At 59.4% G+C, this 27,727-nt stretch overlaps 2 protein-coding genes across 7 annotated transcripts in view; one reads left to right on the top strand and one right to left on the bottom strand.

Moving 5' to 3' along the window:
- The first annotated feature begins 5,991 nt into the window (after positions 1 to 5,991).
- CHRNB2 (cholinergic receptor nicotinic beta 2 subunit) lies at positions 5,992 to 26,328 on the top strand. 2 transcript variants are annotated; one of them, XM_038383543.2, is made up of 7 exons: positions 5,992 to 6,274; positions 14,615 to 14,760; positions 15,329 to 15,373; positions 17,271 to 17,380; positions 17,773 to 18,769; positions 19,012 to 19,067; positions 21,972 to 22,100. In XM_038383543.2, exons 1-7 carry the CDS (start codon positions 6,190 to 6,192, stop codon positions 21,973 to 21,975), a joined length of 1,443 nt encoding a protein of 480 aa, XP_038239471.1. In that variant the 5' UTR covers positions 5,992 to 6,189; the 3' UTR covers positions 21,976 to 22,100. The 2 variants fall into 2 exon arrangements, with proteins under 2 accessions (XP_038239471.1, XP_038239468.1); XM_038383540.2 differs by lacking the exon at positions 19,012 to 19,067 and having other exon boundaries at positions 5,993 to 6,274; positions 21,972 to 26,328.
- The window catches only part of ADAR (adenosine deaminase RNA specific), a 29,508-nt gene continuing 27,100 nt past the window's right edge, over positions 25,320 to 27,727 (bottom strand). For all 5 annotated transcript variants that reach the window (XM_038383187.2, XM_038383186.2, XM_043501830.1 and 2 more), the window contains one exon: positions 25,320 to 27,462. In XM_038383187.2, the coding sequence (XP_038239115.1) occupies positions 27,222 to 27,462 (241 nt within the window). In that variant the 3' untranslated portion in view covers positions 25,320 to 27,221. The remainder of the gene's footprint in view (positions 27,463 to 27,727) is intronic.

Genomic DNA, 27,727 nt, shown 5'->3' with positions numbered 1-27,727 from the left:
GAGACCTGCATTCGGGGGGCAGGGGAGAAGCTGCAGTGGGAAGCAGTGACCTTTGCAATCTAGGGGTGGCACCTCTGCCAAGGAGGAGCTTGGAGAGTGATTGACCTCAGCTGCAGCAGGGTGGAGCTGTGAAGTCACAGGAACCATCCTGGTCACTTTCTTTCTGGGGTCACACAGCCCCCTCAGTCTGAAATCCAGCCCCATTCCAGAAAATACCAGGGGCCAGGGCTCATCACTCCAAGAACATTCACAGAGTTGTGCCAGATCACTGTTGTGAATATCTGCATTGTGGTAGCATCCAAAGACCCATTCGCACCTCACTGTGCTGGGTGCTGCAGTGACAGAAGAGAGGCAGAGGGCTAATGATCCAAAATAGCATCTTTCACCCACACATCCCACGGCACCAAGGCCCAGGTTATATAGCTTCTCTATCCCCTGACATGCAGCTGCCTCTGGGGTGGGGTGTGGCAGCTGTTTAACAGCCACACTGCACAGCAGTTTAGAATATGAGCAAGTGAGGCACACTGCATGCACATGAAGCTACCTGGGATTTCAGGGAGGTAGGAAGCTGCTGTTCTGGTTGGAGTTTATCCAGGACACTGGGGTTTATGCCGAACCCTTGTGAAAAGCATCAGGGGATTTTTAAGACGGAGCAGTCAGGACCTGCCTTTCCTGTCCCAGCCCAAAGACGAAGCCTCTCCCAGCACAGCAGCCCCTTGCCCCATGCTGGGGAGATGGAGCTGTGCTCAGAGCACCCTGCTCAGGTTCTGATGAATGGACCATGTGACGGGTTGGATCACAGAAACCCCCTGGGGGCTGCCACCTGATGTGTCAAGACTACTTCTTCTCCTGCTTTCCTGCCCTAGCAGCTTAGAATTTCAGTGCCCTGCCTGGTTTGAGCCAGACCAGCTAGCCTGCTGCAAACCCAGACCCAGGTCTGAACCATGTCCCCTTACAGCTGTAGGCTAAATTGAAAGCAACTTAAGAAGTGTTCCTGTCTTTAGCACTCAGATGCCCAACTCCCAATGGGGTCCAAATCCTACATAAATCCGTTTTACCCTGTATAAAGCTTATAGAGGGTAAGCTCATAGATTGTTCGCCCTCTATAACACTGATAGAGAGATCTGCACAGCTGTTTGCCCCCCCCCCAGTATTAATACATACTCTGGGTTAATTAATAAGTAAAAAGCGATTTCATTGAATACAGAAAGTAGGATTTCAGTGGTTCCATGTAGTAACAGACAGAACAAAGTGAATTACCCAGCAAAATAAAATATGCAAGTCTAAGTCTAGTAAATGAAACTGAATACAGGTAAAATCCTCACCCAGTAAGCTTCCTTTTACGGACTAAACTCCTTCTAGACTGGGTCCAGCAATCACTCACACCCCCTGTAGTTACTGTCCTTTGTTCCAGTTTCTTTCAGGTATCCTTAGGGGTGGGGAGGCTTTCTCTTTAGCCAGCTGAAGACAAAATGGAGGGGTCTCCCAGGGGTTTAAATAGACTTTCTCTTGTGGGTGGAGACCCCCTCCTCTCTCCTATGCAAAGCCCAGCTACAAAATGGAGTTTTGGAGTCACCTGGGCAAGACACATGTCCATGCCCTGAGTTCCTCACCAGTCAAGCCACATTCCTGGGAAAGCTCAGATGTGGATTGGCTTCTTCAAGTTCATTGTTGGTTTAAGGGCTTCTTGATTGGGCACTTACTGAGAATAGTCTTTTCTCAGGAAGCTGACCAACTGCTTCACTAAAACCTACTTAGAATCAGACCAGTATACAGCAAACATTCATAACTTCAAATACAAAAATGATACATGCATACAAATATGATTAATAGATTCAGTAGATCATAACCTCTATAGAGATATGTTACATGGCATATTTAGCACAAAACACATTCCATTATGTCACATATACATTCATAAGCATATTTCCATAAAGACTTAAGGGGGACACCATCACAGACCACAAGTGCTGAGATGACCTACCATGGTGACAGGGTGACATCTGGTCCAAAATTACCCCCACACTAGCACCAGGGTTCAGCTAGTGTAGCAGAGGGTGCTAACCTCTCACACCCCAGCTAAATAGCATCTGGACCCAGCAATGGGGGCCCTATCCACAAACACCCCTCTCCAGCCCTGCCGCTGAGCAGGTGAATTTCAGTCTCATTCAGCCAAGGCAGCAGGCAGATGCAGGCAAGAGAACAGATGATGTGAATTAGCAGGAAACCAGGCTTCTAAACTGCAGGGCTGATTAATCATTAAATAGTAACTACACCTGTAAACAGAGGTCTGAGCTCCTCCTGGCAGGTTCTGTCCTGTGTCCCAGCTGGGTGTTGGCAGGGCTGAGGGACAGATGGAAAGGCCCTGGGGAGCAGTGGGAGGGCTCACTTGTCCCACCCGAGACTGGGAGACATGGGGAGCTTGCTGGGGTCTCTTCACTGCGAGCACCTTCCCCAGAAAGCAATGCATTTCCATGAGGAACACCCCCCCCACACACACACACCTGTGGCTTATCCCCTCCCCCTGGAACAGCCACCTCCCAGCTCCTCTCTGTGAGAACCGCCAGGGCCTTGGGCTGTTTTTTTCTCCTCAGGACCAGGGAAAATACCGTCACTAGCTCCTTGGGCAGGTCTGCAGTGGGAGCAGATCAGCAGAACTCCTCTGGAGTCAGTGGGGCTTGGCTGGTTTCCAGCCACGGGGGGAGCTGGCCCATGGTCTCCCCTGCGGGGCCAGGTGGCCAGTCCCCTTGCACCCATGTGACGCGGGAAGAAAAAGGCAGGGGGCATCCAGCCGCAGCCAGGGGTTCTAAGGCCGGCAGAGCTGTCTGTGACCACCAGCTCTGACCTCCTGTATAGCATAGGCTGCAGGACTTCCCTGAATTAACTCTGCCTCCAGGCCAAGCGCTGGGCCTGCACTAGGACGTATCGTGTGGGAAAACAGACCAGCTCCATTGAAACCTGCCAGTGACGGAGAATCCCCCTGGCCCTTGGGCTGCTGGGCCGATGGCCAATCACCCTCCCTGGTACAAAACTGCACCGGAATCCAGCCAGCTCCAGCTTCCAGCCATTGGATTGTTCTATGGGCGCCCCCTTACCCAGCTGTATGTCAACACGATTGCAGGTCACATGGTCTCTAGCAACCACCACCGACATGCTTGGTGCTACATGGAGCGTGTGTGTGTGTGTGTGGATGATATTCCATCCCCCAGCTGCGCCACCCGCACGCTTGCTAAAACGAGGTCACAAAGCAGTGGGAGAAAGGGAGGCAACGACTTTGCAGGGTTCAGGGCGAGATTAGTGATGAGGACTGCAGCCACTGGTGAGTGGGGAGGAATGTGCTGCTGTTATTATTGACTGGTGTGGGGGTGTTCAGAGTCAGGGGGCCCTTAGTACAAATGTGGTGGAAGCACCAGTCCCATCCCTATCTACTCTAGAGGTTTCAGGCAGCTTAGCTCAGTGGCTGGGACATTGCACAGAGAAGCAGGGGGCTGGGGTTCTTCCCTGCCCTGTTGGGTGACCTTGGACAAGTTACTTCCCTACTCTGTGCCTCAGTTTCTCCTGTTCCCCCTTCATCGGTTTTGTCTATTTAGATTGTGAGCTCTTTGGTGCAAGGTCTCCATGCCTGGCACTACAGGGCCCTGATCCCAGCTGGGGCCTCTAGATACCACTGAGCAAACCACCCATAGAGACATCCCCCCCCATAGGCTGGTAAGGGAAGCCTGGCCTACAAGGGGTTTGTGCTGGCCCCTGCACAGAGACAAAGCCTGCCCGATGGGCATGAACCCAGATTGGCTCTGCTATTCTGCCTCCCGCACCTTGGCCTGCCTCTCCTCCAGCTCTGCCTCAGTGTCCATCCCCCCAGTATCTGAGCGCTCCCCAGCTGACCAGCCCAGCAGGCTGTTCTCCAGGGGAAATGCTGTAAGATTTGGCTGCACTGTTTCATATGTTGCTTTCAAAGCAGGGAGCATCTCCTGCCCCCATCGCCGTAGCCAGAGCCCTGCGGAGCCCCCCTGTGCTAGGTCCAGAATTACCCTGGGAGGAGGAATGTGACAAAGGGCCAACGAGCTCCATGAGTTACTGCCTCATAAACACACCTCTCGCACCAGAGCGTGCAGCAAACCTCCCCTCCCCCATACACACTCATATTCACACCCACACAATCAGTGATCACACACATAGTAATTGTATGCACCCCCTCATGCAGTGATCACAGGCACAGAGAGTGATCTCACACACGCACACACACATGCAGTGATCTCTCTCTCACATGCAGTGATCACACACACACACACACTGATCTCTCTCTCACACACATGCACAGTGATTTGCACAAATCCATGCAGTGATCACATGCACACACAAACACACATAGTGATCACACACACACACTGATCTCTCACACACTGACACAGTGATCTCACACACACTGATCTCTCTCTCTCTCACACACACACACAGTGATCACACACACACACTGATCTCTTTTCAGAGTAGCAGCCGTGTTAGTCTGTATTCGCAAAAAGAAAAGGAGTACTTGTGGCACCTTAGAGACTAACATTGATCTCTGTCTCTCTCACACACACACACAGTGATCACACACACACACACTGATCTCTCTCTCACATACACACAGAGTGATCACACACACTGATCTCTGTCTCTCTCACACACACACACAGTGATCACACATACACACTGATCTCTGTCTCTCTCACACACACACACAGTGATCACACATACACACTGATCTCTGTCTCTCTCACACACACAGTGATCACACACACACACTGATCTCTCTTTCACACACACACAGTGATCACACACACACTGATCTCTCTCTCTCTCTCACACACACACACACACACAGTGATCACACACACTGATCTCTCTCTCACACACACACAGTGATCACACACACTGATCTCGAGCTCTCTCACACACAGTGATCACACACACACACTGATCTCTGTCTCTCTCACACACACACACAGTGATCACACATACACACTGATCTCTGTCTCTCTCACACACACACAGTGATCACACATACACACTGATCTCTGTCTCTCTCACACACACAGTGATCACACACACACACACTGATCTCTCTTTCACACACACACAGTCATCACACACACTGATCTCTCTCTCTCACACACACACTGATCACACACACACTGATCTCTCTCTCTCTCTCTCACACACACACACAGTGATCACACACACACTGATCTCTCTCTCTCTCTCTCACACACACACACACAGTGATCACACACACACTGATCTCTCTCTCTCACACACACACACAGTGATCACACACACACTGATCTCTCTCTCACACACACACAGAGTGATCACACACACTGATCTCTGTCTCTCTCACACACACACTGATCACACACACACTGATCTCTCTCTCTCTCTCTCACACACACACAGTGATCACACACACTGATCTCTCTCTCTCACACACACACACAGTGATCACACACACACTGATCTCTCTCTCACACACACACACACAGTGATCACACACACACTGATCTCTCTCTCTCACACACACACTGATCACACACACACTGATCTCTCTCTCTCTCTCTCTCACACACACACACACACACTGATCACACACACACTGATCTCTCTCTCACACACACACACACAGTGATCACACACACACTGATCTCTCTCTCTCACACACACAGAGTGATCACACACACTGATCTCGAGCTCTCTCACACACAGTGATCACACACACACACGCGCGCGCATCCCCGTGTGCTCAGCCCCCTGCCAGCCGGGGCGGGGGCCGCCCGTTCCATCGCTGCTCCGCGCGGCTAGCGGGGCGCTCGGTCCCCAGCACCGGGCAGGGCCGGTCCCCGCCCCGCCGCAGGCGCCCTGCGCGGGGAGCCGCTGGCCCGGGCAGCCCCGCTCGGCGGCCGCGCAGCGCGGGGAGGGGAGCCCGAGCGGCTGCGGCGCGCAGAGGGCGGCGCACGGGGGCGGCGCAGGCAGCCGGGCTCTGAGCCGCGCCCGCGGCCCCGCCGACTTCAGCACCCGGGACAGAGCCGCGCAGGGGCGGCGCAGCAGCTTCAGCACCGGGGACAGCGGCCGCTTCGCGCCGGTCTGCAGCCGGGGCCGCCCCTCTGCAGCCCGCGGCCGGGTCCCCGCCGCCCCGCTCGGCCCGGGGCCATGTCCCGCCGCCACTCGAGGATGCAGCCGCCGTCCGCCCCCCTGGCTTCGCTCCTGTGTCTCTGCCTGCTCGGGCTCCTGCGAAGTAAGTGCCCGGCGGGCCCCTGCGAGCCCGGCCGGGCGTGGGGGGCCGGCCGGGCGGTGCAGCCCTGGGCTGGGCGGGGCCCCGTTTGTGCCCGGGCTGGCGCAGGGTGACCGGAGAGCAAGTGGGGGAAATCGGGAGACTTTTCGGGGAGCGGGGAGCGTTGTGTATCTAAGACAAAGCCCCTAATAACAGCCCAGCCCGGTGGGTACAACGGGCCCCTGGGAGCTCCCATTCACCGGCTCCACCGGGGCTGGGGCTTTCGGGCCTTTCCTTCTCTGCGTGCCCCCAAAGGCGGAAGCTCATCTGCCCCCACCAGGCCTCTTCGCCTGCTTCAGTTGTCAAAGTCCGGTTCGTCTACCGGGTTAGTCCCAATTCTGCTGCCCCCAATGCGGGGTGGGCGCGTGTTCTCAGCGGGTGTAAAGGGCCGTCGCTCCAGGGATCTCCCCTGGGCTCAGATCTGTGCACCCCCAAACCGCTGGTCTTGGTTAGCTGCCTGCCTGTGGCTAAAGAGAATGGTGGCCCACGAGCGGCCTTGAATTCTCCAAATCTCCTCAGTCCAGAAGAATTGATTGTCAGGGAATATTTCCAGTTCTAGAGTGTGTGTGTCTAGCGGGTGCACACACACGCCCACCGATACACACGCACGCCGGGGCAATGTTCTATGCCTTTGACTCCACGCAGCAGCCGGCCGTCTCTGTTCAGTTAGGCGGGAGATCATATTAATTCCAGTGGAACAAGGGAGACTAGAAAAAGTCAGATCTCCCTTATTAGCCAGGCTCTTTCAAAGCCCCCCTCCCCCCCTTCAGTAGAAACAGGTCTCAGATCCCACAGCACTGGCTGCTAGACGGACAGACAGAGGCAGGGGTGCATGGAGATTTGAGAGAGACAGACAGACAGACAGTGTTTGGGCCTATGCACTGGGCCAGATGCAGACTCCAGCTGTAGTTCTTGTAGTGCAGGGTGGTGCTTAGCTCCAGACATGTCCCACCAGCTCCTTGCCCTTCCCCCAGCTTTTCTGCGTGATTTATTGCCCTGACTCCCATTAGTCGCAGAGCCTGGGCACCCCGGCATCAACAGTGGGGTTTTGTGTCAACAGCTGTAACACATCGCAGGCATCCGGCTGTCAAGCCACACAAAAAGACAAAGTTACTGACAAGCCCTGCTGGGCCCAGGCTGCTGGGGAACTCTCCCATACGGTGCCGACTTCAAATTCAATTATTTCCCAACCTGAGTCATCCCTGGCTGCCTTGTGCTCCAGCAGACACAGAGGTTTGGTTACACTCCCAGAGGCAGTTATAGCTAAACACGCTCTTCTGGCTGTACATCAATTGTGTGTGTGCATCTTTATTATCTGTCCAGATTCCCCAAAGGTGGCCAACACCCAGCACTCCCCAGCTGTGACCAAAGCAGCTGCTGGATGCTGAACACCTCTGGAAATCTGAGCCCCAGGTGTGTGGGGGTAGGTGCGTACACACACATGCATTTGTAATTGAAAGGCCAGAAATGTAAAACTGAGAAAAGAAATTTTCACAATGCATGTATAGCCTGTGGAACTCCTTGCCACAAGATATAACCAAGCCTGAATGTTTAACAGGATTGCACACTGAGTTGGATGATGACAGCAGCTGCCATTACATTAGACAGGATAAAAATACTGCGTAAGGGCCCTAAATTCTTTTGCATGAGCCACACACTCACTGACGGGGGGCAGGGAAAACATACTTCGCCTTTGGGAAATTCCCCCCCCTGGGGGGGCATGTCTTGCACACTGGGACTCAGCACTGTGGTTGTCTGGTGAGTGAGCTAGGCTGGTTGGGGATGGCAATTCCTAGGTGTGTTGGGTGGTCAGACAGAGCCCATCAGAGTGACAAGCCACTTCCTTCCACCCCAGGCCTGCTCGCTCTGGGTCCCAGAGCTGGGGGCTCCTTGCTCTGTTGCTGGAGGCTGGATTCTTGCCTGGCTCAGTGGGTCTGATCCAAAGTCCACTGCAGTCCATGAAAAGGCCCACAGTGGCTTCCATGTGCTTTAGCGTAGTGCTGGTTGAAGAGCACAGACTGGTGCTACAAACAGCTCCGTCTGATACAGGGCCCCGGGAGCTGCTGAGTTGTTACCCCTCAGCCTGCTGGGGGCTCCTTCCCCCTCGGGAAAGTGGAGCTCTCCTGGGTGTACATTTCCAAGAGCTGCACTGGCTGGCAGTGCTAAGTAGAACTGTTCTCCGAGAAGCAGCTGCACTTGCAGCTTGTTTCTGGAGTGAGACGATGGATGTAGAATCGACCTTCAACCCACTGCACCTCTGCAAAACGTGAGGTCCTCCAGCATCACAGCCAAAAGGGTCTCCAAGAACGTTACAACCCACTAAAATGCGGCTGTGTCTGGGGCAGAAACCAGCGGCCAACTAGCACCACAGTGCAGAAGGGAGGGACATTTGGTCTGAGGCTGCTGCTGCAAACCATGTGCTTACAGAAGTGTGCTGCAGGGACCAGAGTGGATCTGGGGGTTATGTTCTCACTCAATATGCAGTAGAGTGGAAGGAACACAATTTGCCTTGGAGGCGTGAAGTGCTGCGAGGCAGCTGGGCCAGGGTCTGCAGCTGGGACTCTTGAGTGATTAGATATTTCACACCTTGGACATTCAGAACACACCATGCAGGGAGATTCTCCTTGCTCTGAGCTGCAGCTGACGCAGACTAGGGGGATGCCAGGCCCTTTCTTAACAAATGAAAATTTTAGCTTAGCTGCAGCAGGCAGCATCCAGGAGCTCTGGGGTCCTGGGGACCCCCTGGAGATGCCCCTGGCTGAAATACATCCAGTCTTACACTGTGCCCTTCCTGCTTGGCCCTGGACCATGGCAGCCCAGGAGCAGAACCCTTCTGCTCTGCCCTTTTCCTCCTCAAACCCACATTTGCTTCTCAAGCAATTTGCAGGCTAGCCACAGCAAGGGCAGGGTTGAGCAATATTGACCTCCCTGCTGAACTCCACCGGCAAGGCCCACCCAGCTCTGCTGAGGTTTCTGTTTCTTCCTTGGATCAATAGGAGCTTTTGGGGAAGTTTATCGCCTGGTGTTTGACACTTGAGACCAAGGCCTTGGCTTGGGAAGAAGCTCCCAGATGCACTCGGGAGAGGGGGGGCCTAGGAAAAGTGGCCCCTTGCTGCTGGAGGGGGCAAAGCTCAGCGGGCATTCATTCTGCACCTACTGCTTCCCTCTGTGAGCCCCATCCTGCAGCCCTGGCTCACACCACCCGCTTTGGTGGAACCAGCTGGCTCGCAGGATTGGGCCCTTCGTGTTACACAACATGGCCCCATGCAGGAGAAGCCAACTCACTCAGGAAGGGCCCAGCTGAGATGCTGGGGGTGGGAGGCAGGGCTCCCTTGTCCCCCAGGTACCACTGTCCCTCATTTACCCTCTCTTCTGCCCCAGCTGGCAACACTTGGGTGGGGCGGGGTGCTGGAACAGGGCCAGGCCCTCAGGCAGCCTCTGGGTATTTGGCTGTGTCCTCTTAGCCTCTCACAGTCTCGCACCCTTTCCCGGGTTTACCTTCCACCCCTCAGCCTGGGGCTTGAGTGTCTCCGACAGCGTCTCCTCCTCGGCGGGCCTCCCCCTGTTACCCTCAGTCCTAGGCAGGGCAGCCTTCCTCCTGTAGCACGGCCCCATCCCCGTGAAACTTTCCCCTGTTCAGCTCCTCCAGGCTCCGCAAGCCTTGCAGGTGTGCCTCGTTAGTGCATGCAGGCCAAGAGGAGCTCGTTAGCCTCCTCCCTCCCAGCGTGAGGGCAGGTCCCTTCCCAGATGTCCAGATTCCCTCCTTTCCCTCCACTGCCCGGCCCATCCCCCTCCCGGGTAGCCTTGCAGGCTGGCAGGGCATTAGCCAGGGCCAGGCAGGCCAGAGGCTCCCAGATGAAGCCCAAGGGCTTAATTCTCAGTGTTCCTGTCCCTATGCAGGGGGCAGGGCAGGGCGGCAGGTGGCTTCAGGCATAAGTAAGAGCAGCCTCAAGGCTCTTCTGCTCGGCTTTCCCTATGGGTCCCTGGAAGCAGAGAATACCCAGAGTGCAGTGCGCTCAGCAAAGCCCCGATCCATCCCTCTGCTAGGGGCCTGGCTGGGGAGGTGCAGAGCCCCACATGGGGGAGTATGATTCTGAGGGGGGCATTCCCACCCACTTTATGATTTGGAGCCAATGCCCCCTACAGGGGAAAGGCCCCATGTCCCAGTCCCGGTGCTCAGCCTCTCACGGACCACCCCCTTGTGTACATATTCCTGAGCTCCGGTCAGAGCTGGCAGCGAAAATGGGTCTGAGGAATGCAGCTTGTTTCTGTGCCCCTCCCCCCGTCTCTGTCTGGAAAATGCATTTTCGGGGTTGGCATTGTTCCTGGATTGATATTTCAGAGCTCTCGGTACCAAGCCCTCGCTGCACTTTGTGGCCTGCCTGAGCACCGGCCCAGAGACACAGTTACACTGTCAGGAAACGTTTGTTGTGTCCTGGCTTCAGAGCAGAGCGTGATGGATCGTTAGCGATTGGAGCGGGGGCCAGCTGAGCAGAGATTTACCAAGGCTTGTACCAGGGGCATCAGCTGGAAGGGGAGCAGCCATGTGGTTCACTGGCCTAGCCCTCTGGACCGGTACTCAGGCGACACCGGTTCCAGGCCTGGCTCTGTTGGGCAAGTCACTTACTATCTCTGTGCCTCAGTTTCCCCACTTATAAAATGATACTGGCCTCCTGTGCCAAGTGCTTTGAGAGCTACATGTGGGGCAGCCATTCCCTCCAGCACCAAGCACGCAGCCCCAACCAGAGCTGCATCCCTCCCTGCCACTGCTCCTCTCCTGGGCCCTGGAGCTCTCCCAGCTCCCCCTGCTGAGCTGCCCATGTCCTCTGGGGCAGGAGGGGCGGAGGCGTCGCTAGTGCAGCGGGTGCTGGGTCTTACTGAGTGGGGCGGATTGACCTGGGGATGTGGCAGGGGAGTTTACTGGGACTGTCGGATGGGTGATGAGATAGCACTGAACAAAGGCTGGAGGAGGAGCTGGGGGGAGGCTGGGTGAGTCGGCTGGAGGGAGTTTCATTTTTTGGGGTGGGCTGGGGAAGCAGAGAGAGCCCCAGAGCAGGGGTCTAAGCTCTCCACCCCTGAGAAGGGCCTGACTGAGGGGTCCTGTTGATGCCTGCAAGCTCAGGTCTGGACTGTGTTCCCATCGTCTCTAATAAACCTTCTGTTCTACTGGCTGGCTGAGAGTCACAGTGAATGGCAGGAAATGGGGGTGCAGGGCCCCGACCTCCCCAAGCTCCGTGAAACCTGCAGCCCTGCGCTCACCCTCCAACCCCCACAGGGCCAGCCCCGGGGCGAGCTCTGCGCCTGGCAGGCCCCGGGCCAGCTGCCCCCCCTGGCTGAGAGGGGTCATTTTGCCACTGTAGCCTTTGCAGCCTGGCAGGGAGGCAGTAGGGATCCAGCTGCAGCAGCAGCTGGGGCAGATCCTGGTGGGGTGGGGCAGGCTGGAAGGCCTGGTGGGGTGGGGAGGCTGATTGACACTGACAAGCAGCGAGTCTGGAACAAGGGGGGTGGGGGATGCAGAGTGACCGGCACCAAGGGAGGGCGGCGCTGGGCCCCTGGCTGGGGCAGCCCCTTGCTCTGCCTCCCTCTCTCCCTCCCTGGTTGGGCTGCTGAGATTGGCCCCCTCAGCCCCACGTGGGGCAGGATGGAGCGGCTGCTGATGCTGTGGGGGGAGGATGAAGGCTGGGCCCCTTCAGCTATTGAGCCCCATCCCCAGGGTTCTCCCCTCACGCCTGCTGGGGCTCCCGGAGCCGACGACATGGCTGGGCTCCTGCAGAACAGGAGGAGTGACCGGGGGAGGCGCATGGATGGACGGATGGACACACCCCTGCATCAGGCCAGGGAGGAGTCCAGGGTTGTAGAGCAGCCTGCCCTGGACATGGGAACAAGGGAATGAAACCCATAGGCCCAGGGAAGGCGGGAGGGTGAGGCTGGCATGAGGCTGAGTGCAGGGCAGCCTCCGGACCAGAGCCAGCACCTGGACCAAGCACCCCTGCAGCTGGACCCCCCCAGGCACTCACCCTGCTGCCCACTCCCCTCCCCCGGCAGGCCCTAGGCCCCACTCGCTGAGGCTCAGAACTGGGGGGGAGGCCTCCTCCCTGCCTGGCGCCCAGCCTGAGCTTCTGCACTCACTGGGCCAAATCCCCCTGGGCGTAACCCTGCTCCAGGCTGGGTTTGGCTCCTGGGTGATTAGTGATAAGGACGGAGCCGGCTGCGTGGGCTGGCTACAAAGGCAGCGCGTAATGGGGGGCAAAGGGCCGGTGAGCACAGTGCTATCAGTGGCGCCCAGGAGGAGACAAGATGAGACGGTGCCCGAGCGTCAGCCCCAGAATCCACCGCAGGCCCTGACCCCGCGGGGGAGACTCATTACAGGGCCTTTGAAGTGCCTGTCAGTCACCAGCGCCTTCATTCCCAAGGACGGGCGGGCGCCTCGCGCCTCCGGGGACAAACACCCCAAGAAGCCAGGGCTCCGGCTTGGCTCACACAGGAGGATGGGGGCTGATGGGATGGGATCTGTGTACACATGTGGGAGGGCATTCCCAGTCGGGGGGCTCTGAGCACAGGGCACTGGGGTATGTGGGACTGGAGGGGGCAAAGTTGGGGGGCTGTATAATAAGCTGGCTCTCTGTCTAGGTCTGCTTCCTCTCTGTCTGTCTTAGCTGCAGAACCCACTACTGCAGTTATATTAATGGGTCACATTTCTAACTCCCCTTGCATCCCAAACTGCTTTACAGACTGACAGAGGGAACTGGTCACCCAGCACTGAGATGCAGCTGCCTCTGGGGTGGGGCGCACGGGCTGGTTATACAGGGATCCCTCGCCTGGCTCCGAGATGCAGCTGCCTCTGGGCTGGGGCGGGGGGACTGTTTCACAGCCACACAGCAACGCTGCCAAGAGTTTGACAGGAAGTGGCAAATCCTGTATCTAGAACCTGTTGGGGCAGTTTAGGGAGGGCGAAGGGCACACCCCTCACTGAGATTTGGCCGGGACACAAAGGTTCATACCCTGCCGCTCCCTAAAAAACTGCTCGGACTATTGGACCCCTCCACGCCCGGCCCTCCCTGACAGGGGCTGGTGATGAGGGGGCTGTGTCCCAAGACGGGCTGAAGGGCCCCCATAGCTGGAACAAACCATCCAGGGGAACAGCCTGCTGCTCCCCACCCTCACCCCTGCCCAGCCAGAGCTTCTGCCCACAGCACAGGGAGGAGTGTGTATGGTGGGGGTCAGGGAGAGCTGGGGGACTTGGGGGTAGGAATTGCGGGGTGCTGGGGGGCCGGTTCCAAGCTCTCGGCTCAGCCGCTTTCTGCAGCTTTGTTTAGAGCTTTACAGACCATGCTTTGTCCAGCACTCTTGGCGCAGAGGGAGCGGGGTGGGGCAGACAGGTGTCACCTCTTCACCCCCATTTAGCAACCAGACCCCTTGAAAGGCCACTCAGCCCCCTCTCTCCTTCTAGAGGGTTGAGCCCCGGGGGGGGCATGGTTAGCCGAGAGGGGCCAGCATAGCCCCCTCTCTCCTGGCACCAGTGGGGCTAGCAAAGCTGCCTGGGGAGGTTCCTTCACACACACATTGGCCCACCCTGGTCAGGGCATCTTGGCATCGGCAGCAGGGGTCAGGGCCTGGGTACAAGGCCATTGTAAATACCGAGAGAGATGGGCGGCTGCCCTTGTCCCTGCCCCAGCCATGCCATGGTCCAGAGTGTGCTGCTGCCAGGCTCGGAGTTGTCCCTCCTCTCCCCCTGCAGCCCTCGGGGGCTGCCCCATGGCTGGTGCATCTTGCAGGCTCAGCGGTGCGGGTTGTGCTCCTGGCCGATGAACGGTATCAGGTCAGTGTTATTGTCTGGCCTGCCCGTCGGTCTGGGCTCTTCCTGCCAGGGGCCCAAGTGCAGTGCCAAGCACTTGGCTGGGGTTCCGTCCCTCGGGGCAGCGGGGGTAAGGCTGCCATACTTGGACTGAGCTGGGATCCCCCCGCAGTGCTGGGCTGGGCGAGCCGTGTGCTAGGCCCCCCAGGGCACCCGAACGAGCCCTTCCCGGAGCTGGTGGCTGGCATTCCAGCAGCCGCTGCCTAGCTGCCGTCTCCCACCAGCTGACCCTTCTCCAGACACTGCAGCAGGGATCCCCGCCCCCCCCCCGGCCCACAGCGGGGACCTGGGGAGGGAGGAATATTTGGGGACAGACCAGCAGCTCAGCTCCCATTGGCAGGACCCGGCCAGTGGGGGGCTGCGGGCCAGGCCAGGCTGGAAGGGGTGCTATGTGGGGACAAGGAGGCTGGGTACTAGGGGTCTCACCCCTTTATCCCCCCGGTCCTCAGGAAGCCTGGGCACTGACACAGAGGAGCGGCTGGTTGAGTACCTCCTGGACCCGTCCCGCTACAACAAGCTGATCCGTCCGGCCACCAACGGCTCAGAGCTGGTGACGGTGCAGCTCATGGTGTCGTTGGCCCAGCTCATCAGTGTGGTGAGTTTGCTGGGTCTGTGGCACAGTGCGGGCCCTGGGCAGAGACCGGGCGCTGGAGGGGTGGAGGCACTTGGCATGGGGGAGCCGGGCACAAGGGGCTTCCTGGGCTGTGCTGAGCGTCAGTCTCTCGTGCCAGTCACAGGCCGCAAACACCCCCGTCCAGGCACCTGCGTGTGTAGACCCACCACATGGGGACACCCCCGTGTGCAGGGAGACGCTGTCTCGCTGTGCACACTCCTGCATGTGCCCGCGGGGGGGGAGACACGCACGCACACACTCAATGGCCTGCGGCCGGAGCACCCCTCGCACAAATCCCCTCCCAGTGCCGTCTCTGCCAGGTGCTCCCCTGCCCAGCCCGCAAAGGAGGCCAGGCTGCATGGGTGGCTGAGCTGCCCACGTGGGGGAGGATGCGGTTTGACCTCTCCGAGCTCTCTCTCCTGGCTGCCCCTACCCATAGCGGCCAGCCCCAGCCCTGCCTCCTGCTCCCTGCCCCCACGCCATGGTGAGGCCTGGACCTGCCTCCCCATTGCTCCCGACCCTGCTAACGCCGCCTCGGTTCTGTTTGCAGCACGAGCGGGAGCAGATCATGACGACCAATGTGTGGCTGACACAGGTGAGATACCTGGCAGAGCCGGGCAGGGCGGGGATCACCCCTTCCCCCTGGACAGCTCACTCTGCCCCCACCAAACTGCATCCCCTATCTGCCCTCCTCCCCAGCCTCCTGCCTGCTCCAGGAACAAAGTGGGGGAGGGTCCCAACCCTACGCCAAGCAGAGCGCTCCCCAGCCAGTGCCCTGGCCTCAGGCCCCAGCCCCTGGGGGGTGGGGTGCAGGCACTCAGGTGGAGGGAGCCCCAGCCTGGGGTCCCTCCCATTGCCCCAGAGCTGGAGCTGCGGAACCTGGACCGGTTGGGTGGTAGGGGCAGGGCCGGACTTGGCCAGTTGGGCGGCAGGGGCAGGGCAGGGGCAGGGCCGGGCCAGTTGGGCGGCAGGGGCAGTTGGGCAGCAGGGGCAGGGGCAGCAGGGGCAGGGCCGGACTTGGCCGGTTGGGTGGCAGGGGCAGTTGGGCAGCAGGGGCAGGGCAGGGCCGGACTTGGCTGGTGGGGCGGCAGGGGCAGTTGGGCAGCAGGGGCAGGGCAGGGCCGGACTTGGCCGGTGGGGCGGCAGGGGCAGTTGGGCAGCAGAGGCAGGCCAGGGCCGGACTTGGCCGGTTGGGCGGCAGGGGCAGTTGGGCAGCAGGGGCAGGGGCAGCAGGGGCAGGGCCGGACTTGGCCGGTTGGGCGGCAGGGGCAGTTGGGCAGCAGAGGCAGGCCAGGGCCGGACTTGGCCGGTTGGGCGGCAGGGGCAGTTGGGCAGCAGGGGCAGGGCAGGGCCGGACTTGGCCGGTGGGGCGGCAGGGGCAGTTGGGCAGCAGGGGCAGGGCAGGGCCGGACTGGCCGGTGGGGCGGCAGGGGCAGTTGGGCAGCGGCAGGGGCAGGGCCGGGCCGGTGGGGCGGCAGGGGCAGTTGGGCAGCAGGGGCAGGGCAGGGGCAGGGGCAGGGCTGGGCCGGACTTGGCCGGTGGGGCGGCAGGGGCAGTTGGGCAGCAGGGGCAGGGCAGGGGCAGGGCCGGGCCGGTTGGGCAGCAGGGGCAGGGCAGGGCCGGACTTGGCCGGTGGGGCGGCAGGGGCAGTTGGGCAGCAGGGGCAGGGCAGGGGCAGGGCCGGTGGGGTGGCAGGGGCAGTTGGGCAGCAGGGGCAGGGCAGGGGCAGGGCCGGGCCGGTGGGGCGGCAGGGGCAGTTGGGCAGCAGGGGCAGGGCAGGGGCAGGGCCGGGCCAGTGGGGCGGCAGGGGCAGTTGGGCAGCAGGGGCAGGGCAGGGCCGGACTTGGCCGGTGGGGCGGCAGGGGCAGTTGGGCAGCAGGGGCAGGGCAGGGGCAGGGCCGGTGGGGTGGCAGGGGCAGTTGGGCAGCAGGGGCAGGGCAGGGGCAGGGCCGGTGGGGCGGCAGGGGCAGTTGGGCAGCAGGGGCAGGGCCGGGCCGGACTTGGCCGGTGGGGCGGCAGGGGCAGTTGGGCAGCAGGGGCAGGGCAGGGGCAGGGGCAGGGCTGGGCCGGACTTGGCCGGTGGGGCGGCAGGGGCAGTTGGGCAGCAGGGGCAGGGCAGGGGCAGGGCCGGGCCGGTTGGGCAGCAGGGGCAGTTGGGCAGCAGGGGCAGGGCCGGGCCGGACTTGGCCGGTGGGGCGGCAGGGGCAGTTGGGCAGCAGGGGCAGGGCAGGGGCAGGGGCAGGGCTGGGCCGGACTTGGCCGGTGGGGCGGCAGGGGCAGTTGGGCAGCAGGGGCAGGGCAGGGGCAGGGCCGGGCCGGTTGGGCAGCAGGGGCAGTTGGGCAGCAGGGGCAGGGCAGGGCCGGACTTGGCCGGTGGGGCGGCAGGGGCAGTTGGGCAGCAGGGGCAGGGCAGGGGCAGGGCCGGTGGGGCGGCAGGGGCAGTTGTGCAGCAGGGCCAAGCCCGTGCTGAGGTTGTGCCGTGCTCTCCGCAGGAGTGGGAGGATTACCGCCTCACCTGGAAGCCAGGGGACTTCGACAACATGCGGAAGGTGCGCCTGCCCTCCAAGCACATCTGGCTGCCGGATGTCATCCTCTACAACAAGTAGGTCCCACCCCCCAGGGTCCCACCCCCAGCGGCTCCAGACTCTATCCCAGCCTCTGGGCCCACTCACTTTGGCTGAGGGTTCTGCCGAGGGCAGACTTGGCCTGATTTGTGGGGGAGCCTCAGGGGTGGGACACAGGTCCCCTGTGGGAAGAGGCAGCATCTTGTTCCTCCGCTTCCAGCCATCCCAGATCTCAGGAGCTCCACCCAGGCCCACAGAGGAGGTGTAACTGCCCCCCAGGAGCTGGGAACCCAGTTGGGTGTTTCCCACCCCTAACCCCAGGTCCCTGGTGGCTGTTGCCTGGAGAGACGGAGCCCGGCTCCACTGGGCAGAACAGACCTGGTGGGGCGTGAGATCCCTGCTGCCTCACGGCCCTTCTCCTGCTCCCCAGTGCCGACGGGATGTACGAGGTCTCCTTCTACTCCAACGCGGTGGTCTCCTATGATGGCAGCATCTTCTGGCTGCCCCCGGCCATCTACAAGAGCGCCTGCAAAATCGAGGTCAAGCACTTCCCCTTCGACCAGCAGAACTGCACCATGAAGTTCCGCTCGTGGACCTACGACCGGACGGAGATCGACCTGGTGTTGAAGAGCGATGTGGCCAGCCTGGATGACTTCACGCCTAGCGGCGAGTGGGACATCATCGCTCTGCCGGGGCGGCGGAACGAGAACCCTGACGACTCCACCTATGTGGACATCACCTACGACTTCATCATCCGCCGCAAGCCGCTCTTCTACACCATCAACCTCATCATCCCCTGCATCCTCATCACCTCACTGGCCATCCTGGTCTTCTACCTGCCCTCCGACTGCGGCGAGAAGATGACGCTCTGCATCTCCGTACTGCTGGCCCTCACCGTCTTCCTGCTGCTCATCTCCAAGATCGTGCCACCCACCTCGCTGGACGTGCCGCTGGTGGGCAAGTACCTGATGTTCACCATGGTGCTGGTGACCTTCTCCATTGTCACCAGCGTGTGCGTGCTCAATGTGCACCACCGCTCGCCCACCACGCACACCATGCCGCCCTGGGTCAAGGTGGTCTTCCTGGACAAGCTGCCCACAGTCCTCTTCATGAAGCAGCCGCGCCAGAACTGTGCCCACCAGTGGCTGCGCCAGCGCCGGCAGAACCAGGAGCGGGCCAGCAGCAGCTGCTTCCTGCGGGAGAGCGCCCGCTCCTGCACCTGCTTTGCCAACCAGGCCACCATCAAGAAGCTCGGCGTTGGGGACGGCCGGCAGGTCACCGAGGCGGCTGACAGCACCAATGGCTACCGGGAGCGGCCGGGGCAGGCCTCGGCACCCAGCCAGAGGTGCTGCTGCAGGGTGGAAGAGGCAGTGGATGGGGTGCGCTTCATCGCAGACCACATGAGGAGCGAGGACGACCACCAGAGCGTGAGTCGGGGGAGCTGGCAGAGGCAGAGAGGGAAGGGGGGGGCGTGTGTGTGAAAGGGGGAATGGACGCATCTGTGCACGAGGCTGTATATGTGCACAAGCACCCATGGAAGGCTGCGTGGGTGTGCATGGCTGCACACACAGAAGGGTTTGTGTGCCAGCCCGTGTGTGTATATGTACAAAAGCACACGTGTCCCTGGCACTGCCCGCACCAATCCTGTGCATGTCGGTTTCTTTTGCAGGCCCCGCTGCTCTGGAGCTGCTGGTCAGGGCCTCTGCGCCGTGAAGTGATACCTGGGTACGCGCGTGGCCAAGCAGGGTGGGCTCAAGCCTGGGCATGGAGCAGTCCTGCCCCAGACGAGCTGGGCTCCCCCTGCCCCCTTTGCTGCCAAGCCTCGGGCAGAGACAGGGTGGCAAACCCGCCTGCTCGGAGCAGGTCTCTGCACGGACCTCTCCCCAACTGTGATGGGCAAAGTTCATCCCTGGAGTCAGTCAGGGGCCCCCAGGGAGGTGTGAAAGCATTGCACCCCCTGCGCATCACGGTACCCCAGGCAGTACAACAGCCTCCTTCGACTCCCGCAACCGTGGGGTGGACCCTGTGCCCTGGGGTACTGCCCCCTCAGGCCCAGCTCCTGAGTAACTGCAGGGGAGACCCCCCAACTTCCACCCCTCTGTGGGGGAGGGGGTGTTGACCATAATTCACCTAAATGTTTGCACAGGAGCACTGCCAAATTCCCACGATCCCTGCAGGGATAAGCAGCGAGGTGCGCCCACGCCCCGTTACCCCGCTGTGCTGTGCTTGGAGGCCTGGAGGGAGGCGACCCACGAAGGGTGCAGCTTTAGTGCCAATGGGGCGGCAGGCAGAGCTTCTCTCTCCTCCAAGCCCGGCCTGCAGGGCTGGTGGGAAGGAGCCGGCCCTGAGCTCTCAAAACAAATGGCAAGGTCCAAAATCAATATCCTCCTTCTGCTCCGCTGGGTCCCCATGTCGAAGGCCCATGAAATATTCATGGGAGATGCAGGCAGGGGAGGGGGCAGGGAAGCTGGCTGTGTCTCCTTTGCAGAGGGGGAGCCGGAGCCAGCTGGTGGGGGATTTCTGCCAACACACAGAGGGTGGGGGCTTCTGAAATGCAAATGTGCAAAGTGCCGGGGTAACCCTGCGGCTGGATTCCAGCAGGCCCAGCCCCCCGGCCCCCATCCCTTCTTCCTGGGCCTTGCCAGACCATCCGCACCTGCCCCAGTGAGTCACTCCCACACGCAGCTGGAGCGGGTCAGGCCCTGGTTTAGGAGTTGCTATAGTAACCAGAACGGTCTCATTTGAGAGCAGCCTAGCCCACGTCAGGACTGGGGCAGCACCATGAGGCTGCAGGTTTTGGATGAGGGGTGGGTGAGGGCGGGACAGATCCGGGGAGGGAGGCAGCCGCTGCTGTAGGCCCAGCTCAGAGGGGCACCAGCACATGTCACAGCATGGTGCCTAGTCTGAGATTCTGGGATTTGGGGGAGACGCGGGCAGGCCTGGCCTGGCAGGGGAGCTCTAGGCACCTGCGGCTTTGCAATGGGAGGTGGGATTGAGGCACCTCAGCAGAGCCGCGTGTACAAGGGTAGCCCAGGGCGCGTGCACTGCGGGTGGGGAGCATGGGGCGTTGGCAGAGCGGTGGGGGGCCAGTGCAGCCCTTGCTGTGTAGCCCATGGGTTGAGTTCCTCGTCCCTGGAACGATCCCGACTTTAGAGAGGGGAACCAAGAGGCCTCACCAGGGGAAGTCACTTCCCAGAAGTCAGGTGGCAGGTCCAGGGCAGAGGTGGCACTGCCCAGAGCTACACAGGGCCAGAGCCAGGCCTAGAGCTGAGGCTGCTCCTGCCACTTAGCTGCACTCCCCCTGCCTGGACCTGGTTCGCGTTAGCCTGGGCATGCAGCTCTGCCTCCCTGAGCACCAAATCCAGCCCTGGGGAGGAAGCTGCTGGTCCCAGGGCCTGGGGGAAGCGAAGGTGAATCCCGGTTACCGGCCTCCTCTTGTCCCTGCCTGCCTCCAGCCCATGCTGACTTTTGGGTCTTGCTGCGACCTCTCGGCAGCGGGATTAATTCGTTCCCTGCCTGTCCCTCTTCTGAGCTGTGCTGAGGTCCCATCTGTCGCGTCTCAGCCATGCTCCCTGCGAAGCCGAGGCTGTTGGCCAGGGATAGAAATGAGAGCACAACTCAGGCATGAAATTGCTCCCTCCCAGACCCATAGCAAGAGGGGAAAGCGGCACCAAACAGGCGCGCCTGGCCAGGCCTAAATGCTGCTGTACGGGCAGGGGTGAGACAGCAGCTGCTGCAGCTTGCACGGAGTGGGAGGGAGCTGATTTCAGATCCGCCTGTGGGGCAGCACCGAACCCCCACCAGATGGAGAGGTGCCCAGGTACCACGACGATGGGGGCACCAGAAGGGCCCTGGATCCACGGGCTGCCGTGCGAGCTTCCTGAGAGAGGGGTGGATGACAGCTGCACGAAGCCCGGGGCAGGCAGACCCAGCAGGGAGAGCACAGAGCTCTCGGGGCCATTCCCCGCTCTCCTGCCCACCACTCCCTGCCGAAAGCGGAATCACTTCCCACGGGCAGGGCAGTGACACAGACAAATGGCTCATTAGGTCCCATTTCACTTCTCCCAGGTGTTCTGATGCCCAGGTCCACATGCTGGCCTGGTCCCACTCCCGGCCTGGGCTTCGTGGGAGCAATTCTGCGACAGCACCTGCCAGGTCCTCCCAGAGCGAGTCTCTCCTTATCTCGTTTAACCTGTTCCTGGCCGTGCAGGGCTGCCTTCTGTGCCTGCTCCTGGGGGGGCGGGGTGGGGGGTCTGTCCCACAGTCTCTGGGTTGAGAACCCATCTGTGGTCCTAGGCCTGCCGGTCAGAGTCTGAGGCCATCACTGCACCCGCTGGCTCGGAAGCAGAGGGGACAAGCCAGCTGGGGGGCAGCAGGCCTGGTCCTGGTGCTGCTGCTGGGCTCGTGGGCCCAGGTGGGTTGATGGGGAAGGAGGTTGGGCAGGAGCGATGGTGGAGGCTGGACTGGCGCCCTGTAGCCACCCTGTCCTTGAGTCTCTGCCTTTGCTGGGATTGAAGCTCCTCAGCCACACACAGCTCGGCCATGGCCCCATTTCCTCGCCCCACCTAGGTTCAGTGTGTGGGGTGGGGTGGCCGTGCCCTGGATTCTGAACGCGGCGTCTCCTTCCAGGTAAGCGAGGACTGGAAGTATGTGGCCATGGTGATTGACCGCCTCTTCCTGTGGATCTTCGTCTTCGTCTGCGTCTTCGGGACCATCGGCATGTTCCTCCAGCCGCTCTTCCAGAACTACGCCACCAACTCCCTGCTGCAGCTCAACCACGGCCTGCCTAGCTCCAAATAGGGCTGGGGGAAGGCAGGCGGCCCTGCCCTGTGCGTGCGGAGCCATCACCCCCGGGAACGTTCGCAGCCACATGGCAAAGACAGCGGCCTGGTGCATGTTGCTGGAGCATACCGGCCTGGGGGGTTCCCTGGGGCTGGGCCCGGGGCAGTCTTGGGATGGGGGTCTCAGGGCCTTGCTGCTGTTTTCAGTGCTGCCTCCGCCCAAATGCATCCTGGCTCCCGCTGCTGGGGCAGCTCCACGTCCGCCCCATTGAGAGCAAAGCCTCAGGAGCTGACGGAGGAGACCGGCCACGAGCTCTAGACCCAGATCCAGGCAGGGCGCAGCTCAAGGTACCCCAGCCCTTCCTGGGAGGGATGGGACTGCTCCAGCAACTGCACTTGAGGGTCAAGGAGGGCTCCCCTCCCCCCAGAGATTAGTGAGGTCAAACAATCCCCACAGTAGCAAGGCATGAGTGGAGCAGGGTGGTTGATCTCTGCAGTGAAGCCTGCTGCCAGTGTGGCTGGGTGCCATCCAGTCACATGCAGCAGGGGCAGGGCTGGCTGGGGATGCTCCAGCTCAGCATGGCAGGGCACAGGCAACATCAGGGGGTGAACGGGCCCCAGGCTGCATTGAACTGTATCCATGAAAGCTCGATTAGATCATTATAAATTGTGTCCAGGCCCTTGCCTGGTGCCCTGGAGCTACTGAGGACTGGAGTAGGGTGGAGGGAGATGGACAGTGCATGTGCAGAATGGAAACCCAAGGCCAGTGCCATGGTTCCTGGGCAGGCAAGAATTAGTCTCCTGGGGGGAAATTTTAAATCAAGCACCTCCTATAAATAGCGTGAATCCTCCAGGCTGCTTGGAAGGGCACCATGGAGCAGAGGGACAGGCTAAGCACATCATTGTGCTGCAAGTCTTGCTCTGTAAACAATTGCAGCCAGGAATTTCTCAGCTTACCCCCAGCCAGGTGTAAAGGGTCCCGGCCTGCTCCCGAACATCTGACTGCTAGTAGACTGCCACTTCCCCTGGGGGGCAAAGCTGGGTGCAGTGGAAGTGGGACTAGATTTTAGTGATATTTCAAATCAAAAGATGTTTGAGTACAAAGCAGCCATGACAGAAGAGCCCCCGCGGGCCAAAGAACGCTGTCCTGGCTGGTCAGCTGCCCACGGAGCGCTCAGGATCACTGTCCCACCTGCCTGACATCTTCCCCGGGCTCTGCTGTAGAGAGGCTCGGGGACAAGCCCTCTCCCTGCTTTGCACAATGGCAGAATCCAAAGTCCTGGAGACCAGTCGGAGCAGAGCTCTGCAATGCCAGGCTAGCATTCGGGAGCGGGATGGCTCAGAGAGGGAATCCAGCCCAACCTTGCACGCAGCACCTTGGCCCACGCCTGGAGAGAGAAGGCAGCAGCCCTGGGCAGCCAGATGGGATGCTGCCTCCACGTGCCCTAGGCTGTCTCAGTCAGATTGGATGCAGGAAGACAGCTCCCGTTCTCTGCCTATTCCCACCCCTTCGCTTTAAACAGCGGCTCAGTCACGCTTTTGGGTTCTGCTTTTAACTCCCCACTCCCAGACACGGGAGGGGGCAGTACCAGGCCTATACTCACCAGGAACGTAACACAGTCCCTTTATGGCGTAAGCAGCACCACACCACGGGTGGCGGGCAGGGCGAGCTCTGCTTGGGCACTGGCTGGCCGCTTTGAAGGAGTCTCTTTAGCCCCTTTCAGACGTTGTTTATTTTTTGCATCATGTTTTCACTGAGCCATTGACAAGTCCCCCTTTGCTTAGCTTTGAAGGCACCAGGTTTCCCAGTGGTTACAGTGGGACCCTGTGCAGCCACGAGGTATAACCCTACCCTGGAGCAATAGCCAGGGGCCCTGCATGCGCCTTCTGCTCCAGCTGGCTGCAGCCAGGAGCTCCAGGCCTTGGCAGAGTTTTGCTGTTTTCCTCGGTTTTCAAAGTGGCCTAAGCGCCCATCACTGGCACTACACCTCGCAGGCCTGGTCCCCAGAGCCTTCTACTGCTCCGAGCAAAGCGAGAACCAGCAGTGCTCCAGGAAGGGGCTGTACTGTTCTGACATGTAATAAAACTGCTCTTGGGCAGGACAGTCTTTGCCTGAAATAAGCTTGAGCTCAAATGTAACAGCAGCAGCCTGTACTGTGGGGCCCACTGTGGGCAGATGCTGCCCTCCCAGCACTCCCACGGCCCTCCCAGCCTCTCTCCAGTCACCCTGTTAACCAGGAAGGTAAGTCACAGCCACGGCACCGTGTGGATACGTCCTTTGAGTGGTGCACATTAGCAGCACACCCGGCCCTTTGAACCCACAGGGCTGCGACTCACTCGATCAGAGCTGTCTGGCCAAAGGGGCTCCTTCAAGTCTAGCTGGGAGGCTGCATGACAAGGCTCCATGCCCCCAGGGCTCTGGGCTTGCCCACTCTGGCACTGCTCTGGGAGCTAGAAAATTACTCCCCTCCTCACCGGGAGGGGGAAGCCCAACTCCTCAGCCAATCCCCAAGGCAGCCAGGCAAGTTTAGGGGCAGATTGTTAATGTGGAGGATGATTAGCCACTGGAACCAACTACCAAGGGGAGTGGTGGAGCTGATCTGCGGTGGGCTTCAGATCCAGTTTGACATGCATTAGCCAGACACAAGTCACTGGGCGCAATATGGGAGCACTAGGGTGACATTGCCTGGCCTGTGTCACCCAAGAGGTCAGAGTGGATGATCTGATGGTCCCTTCTGGCCTTTAAATCTATGAATCGCCAACTCTCTCTCCTTTGAGGAGGGGGGTTATTCCCTTGCTTCAGCACAGCTGGAGTTACGCAGTTAAGTGCCCAGGGATGGACAGAAGGGTGCCCCAGCTCCAGTGACGGCAGAGCAAGCCTGGGGCCAGGGATAGCATCACTTCAGAATTCACTCGAGAGCTTTGAGAGGGGGAGAGATTTAACCTGCCCCTGCAGAGCTGCTACTCAGCACAGACCCCCCCCCCCCCGTCCGGGGAGCAGACCCCCACCTGGTTACGAAATCAGTGCGGGACATGGTTCAGCTGTCAGCACTTTGTCCAGCTGACGATCAAATAACTCCATCGTTTCCCTTCTGAGCGACTCCATCTCCATGCTTGCTGCCATTTAAATTAACACCAGCTTTGGCCCCACTTTTCATCTCCCAGGAATTAAAACAACCCACAGAATGGAGCTGTCTAACAATACAGATTTTTTTTTTAATTTTTATGCGGAATGTTAGGACTTAAAATCATCAGTATCGAGGGGCCCTTAAAAGCAGACTTACAAAAATTAAAATAAAATAAAAAGGAGGGTTACAGTTCTCCCATGAATAAATGTACATTTGTGTACACTCAGCTCTCCAGAGCCAGTGTGGCAAGAGAAGGAATCTAACATTACAGAAATGAAAGGGGGTGTGGGTAGGACGAGTTTGCAGGAGACAGTCCCCAAATGATGCATACCAGGAAGTGCTCCGACCCTCTGACAGGGCAACTAATTACAAATAAAATAAATGGGGGCAGGGTGGAGACGGCACAAGTCGATGCCAGAACTGTGGAGTAAAAACAGGTCTGGGTCTCTTCAATTACTTCAGAGGGGCAGGCTGCCCTCGGCCTCACCCCCAGCCTCCCGCACTGCAACCCACGCAGCACTTGACCATTCAATTCCAGAGCAATCAATTCGCCCCTTCTCCCAGGGCCAGGCTAAATCAGACTAGCTTCTGACAAAGCCCAGGCCAGCTCAGGTCAAATGCAGCCAACATCTGGAGCAAACTGACCCCATGACCTGGGGCCTCGGATTCTAGGTCTAGCAGGGCAGGCAGGCTGGATGGGACTGGGTCCATTAGCTGGGAGGCCTGTGCTTCTTCCAAGAAAGAAGAAGAAATTTGCTGGCCCTGCTAGCACAGCACCAGCAGGCAGCCCCATGGCCCCCAACCCCCAGGGCAGGCTGGAGCACAGCCACCATTCAGCGTTCCCAACACAGACAGAACCTGCCTTAGAGCCCATCACCCAAGACAGCGGCTTAGATTCCTGCAAACAACAAAGAGGAGAGGTTGGCTGGGCCGGAGTCCTGTAGACAAGACAAAATTCATGACCGTTTCAAGGCACGGTTTGAAAACAAAGAGGCCAGGCTCTAAAAGATCCCTGGTCCCGTTTTGATGCCTAACCAGCCACGGGCTAGTCATGGAACTGGTCTGAAGGGATGTTTGGGGAAAGAAGGAAAAGCTCCACTTCACTGACGTGCGTCTTAAAGTGGTGCCACCTTGCCTGGCAAGTCTCGGTCACCCAACCCACGGGTGTCACTCATCCCACCTCACAGGGGAAACTGCCAGGCAGGGTTTTAGAATGGCCCGTCTCAGCGGGACTCCAGAAACCAAGACCCAACCCTCATAATCAACAGGGTATGTCAGGCGAGGCTACCACACCCAACCCAGGAACACTCCTGCTAATTACAGAGATCTAGATCCGGTAGTACATGCAATCTGCCACTAGCCCTGAGCCACACATGGCTCGTGCTATGCACCCTATAGGCAGATCCCAGAATTAAATAGCAGCTGCAAGAGATCACCTTGTCTTCAAACTGATTTGTGCCCACCCGGCAGGATTGCTGGGAAGGAAAAGTCCCAGGGAGTTTTGCCAATAACTGCAGGAATCATCTTGCAAATCAGAGGGAAGTGTTCTGGGAGAGGATAAGACGCTGGGAAGTACACACATACTATTTAAAATGATCCAATCGAGACAATGCATCTGACAAGCGAAAAGCTGAGTTCCCCCCAACGGCTGTGATGAAGGGATACATGGGAGCGGGATCGCCTGTGGTTTCATTTAAATGCGTGGACAGTGTGGATTCTCTTGTACAAACACTCTCACACACATGCTCGCGTCTCCTCACCACCATGTGCCGATTGTTCACCCACATCGAGAGAATGCAGTATGAACGCCAGAGTCCCTCCCAGCAGAATCAAGATGTGCTGCCAAGATAACCCAAAAGGAAGAGAGACCCAGGGGAATCCACAACCCTAGTCAACATTCCTGGCTCCAGTTAAAAAACAAAAAAAGAAAACAAAAGGAACACACAAACACACACACAGAGGGCAGCTCGTTACGCATCAGAGAGAGAGAAGTTCTCCTCTTCCTGGGGTTTGCAGATCCAGCTCCCATAGCTCATCTCCTCCAGCACCCTGAAGAAATGCCGCTTGGCTCCCTGGTAGGCCACGGCTGCCTCCTTTGCATCCGAGTACAGCGCAAGGCTCTGCACGTCTTTGCGGCCAGCCTTGGCACAGAGCTGCTGGAACAGGGTGAACATGCTCCTCTTGGACACGCGGGACACCTCCAGCTTTGGTCTGGAAAGGCGAAGAACACGAACAGAATGAGAACCCCAGAGAATGGAGGTAGGCCAAGGGGGCAAACAGCAGCTGGGGATGTAGGACATGGCCCTGCAACTGGATCCATGCGGGCAGAGCCCAGTGCTTGGACAGAGTCTCATGGCAGGATCAGGGCTGTAAACCGTACCTGCGGGCAACAACGAGCAAAGCGATGCAGCAACCAGGATCTCAAAATGCTACACACATAGCAGCTACGCCTTGAAGCCCCCTGGAGGCCTCACTG

Source organism: Dermochelys coriacea, chromosome 24, assembly GCF_009764565.3.
Source record: "Dermochelys coriacea isolate rDerCor1 chromosome 24, rDerCor1.pri.v4, whole genome shotgun sequence".
Taxonomy (NCBI): Eukaryota; Metazoa; Chordata; order Testudines; family Dermochelyidae; genus Dermochelys; species Dermochelys coriacea.
The sequence above is the reverse complement of the archived record's forward strand: the minus strand, read 5'-3'. Positions and strand labels throughout refer to the sequence as shown.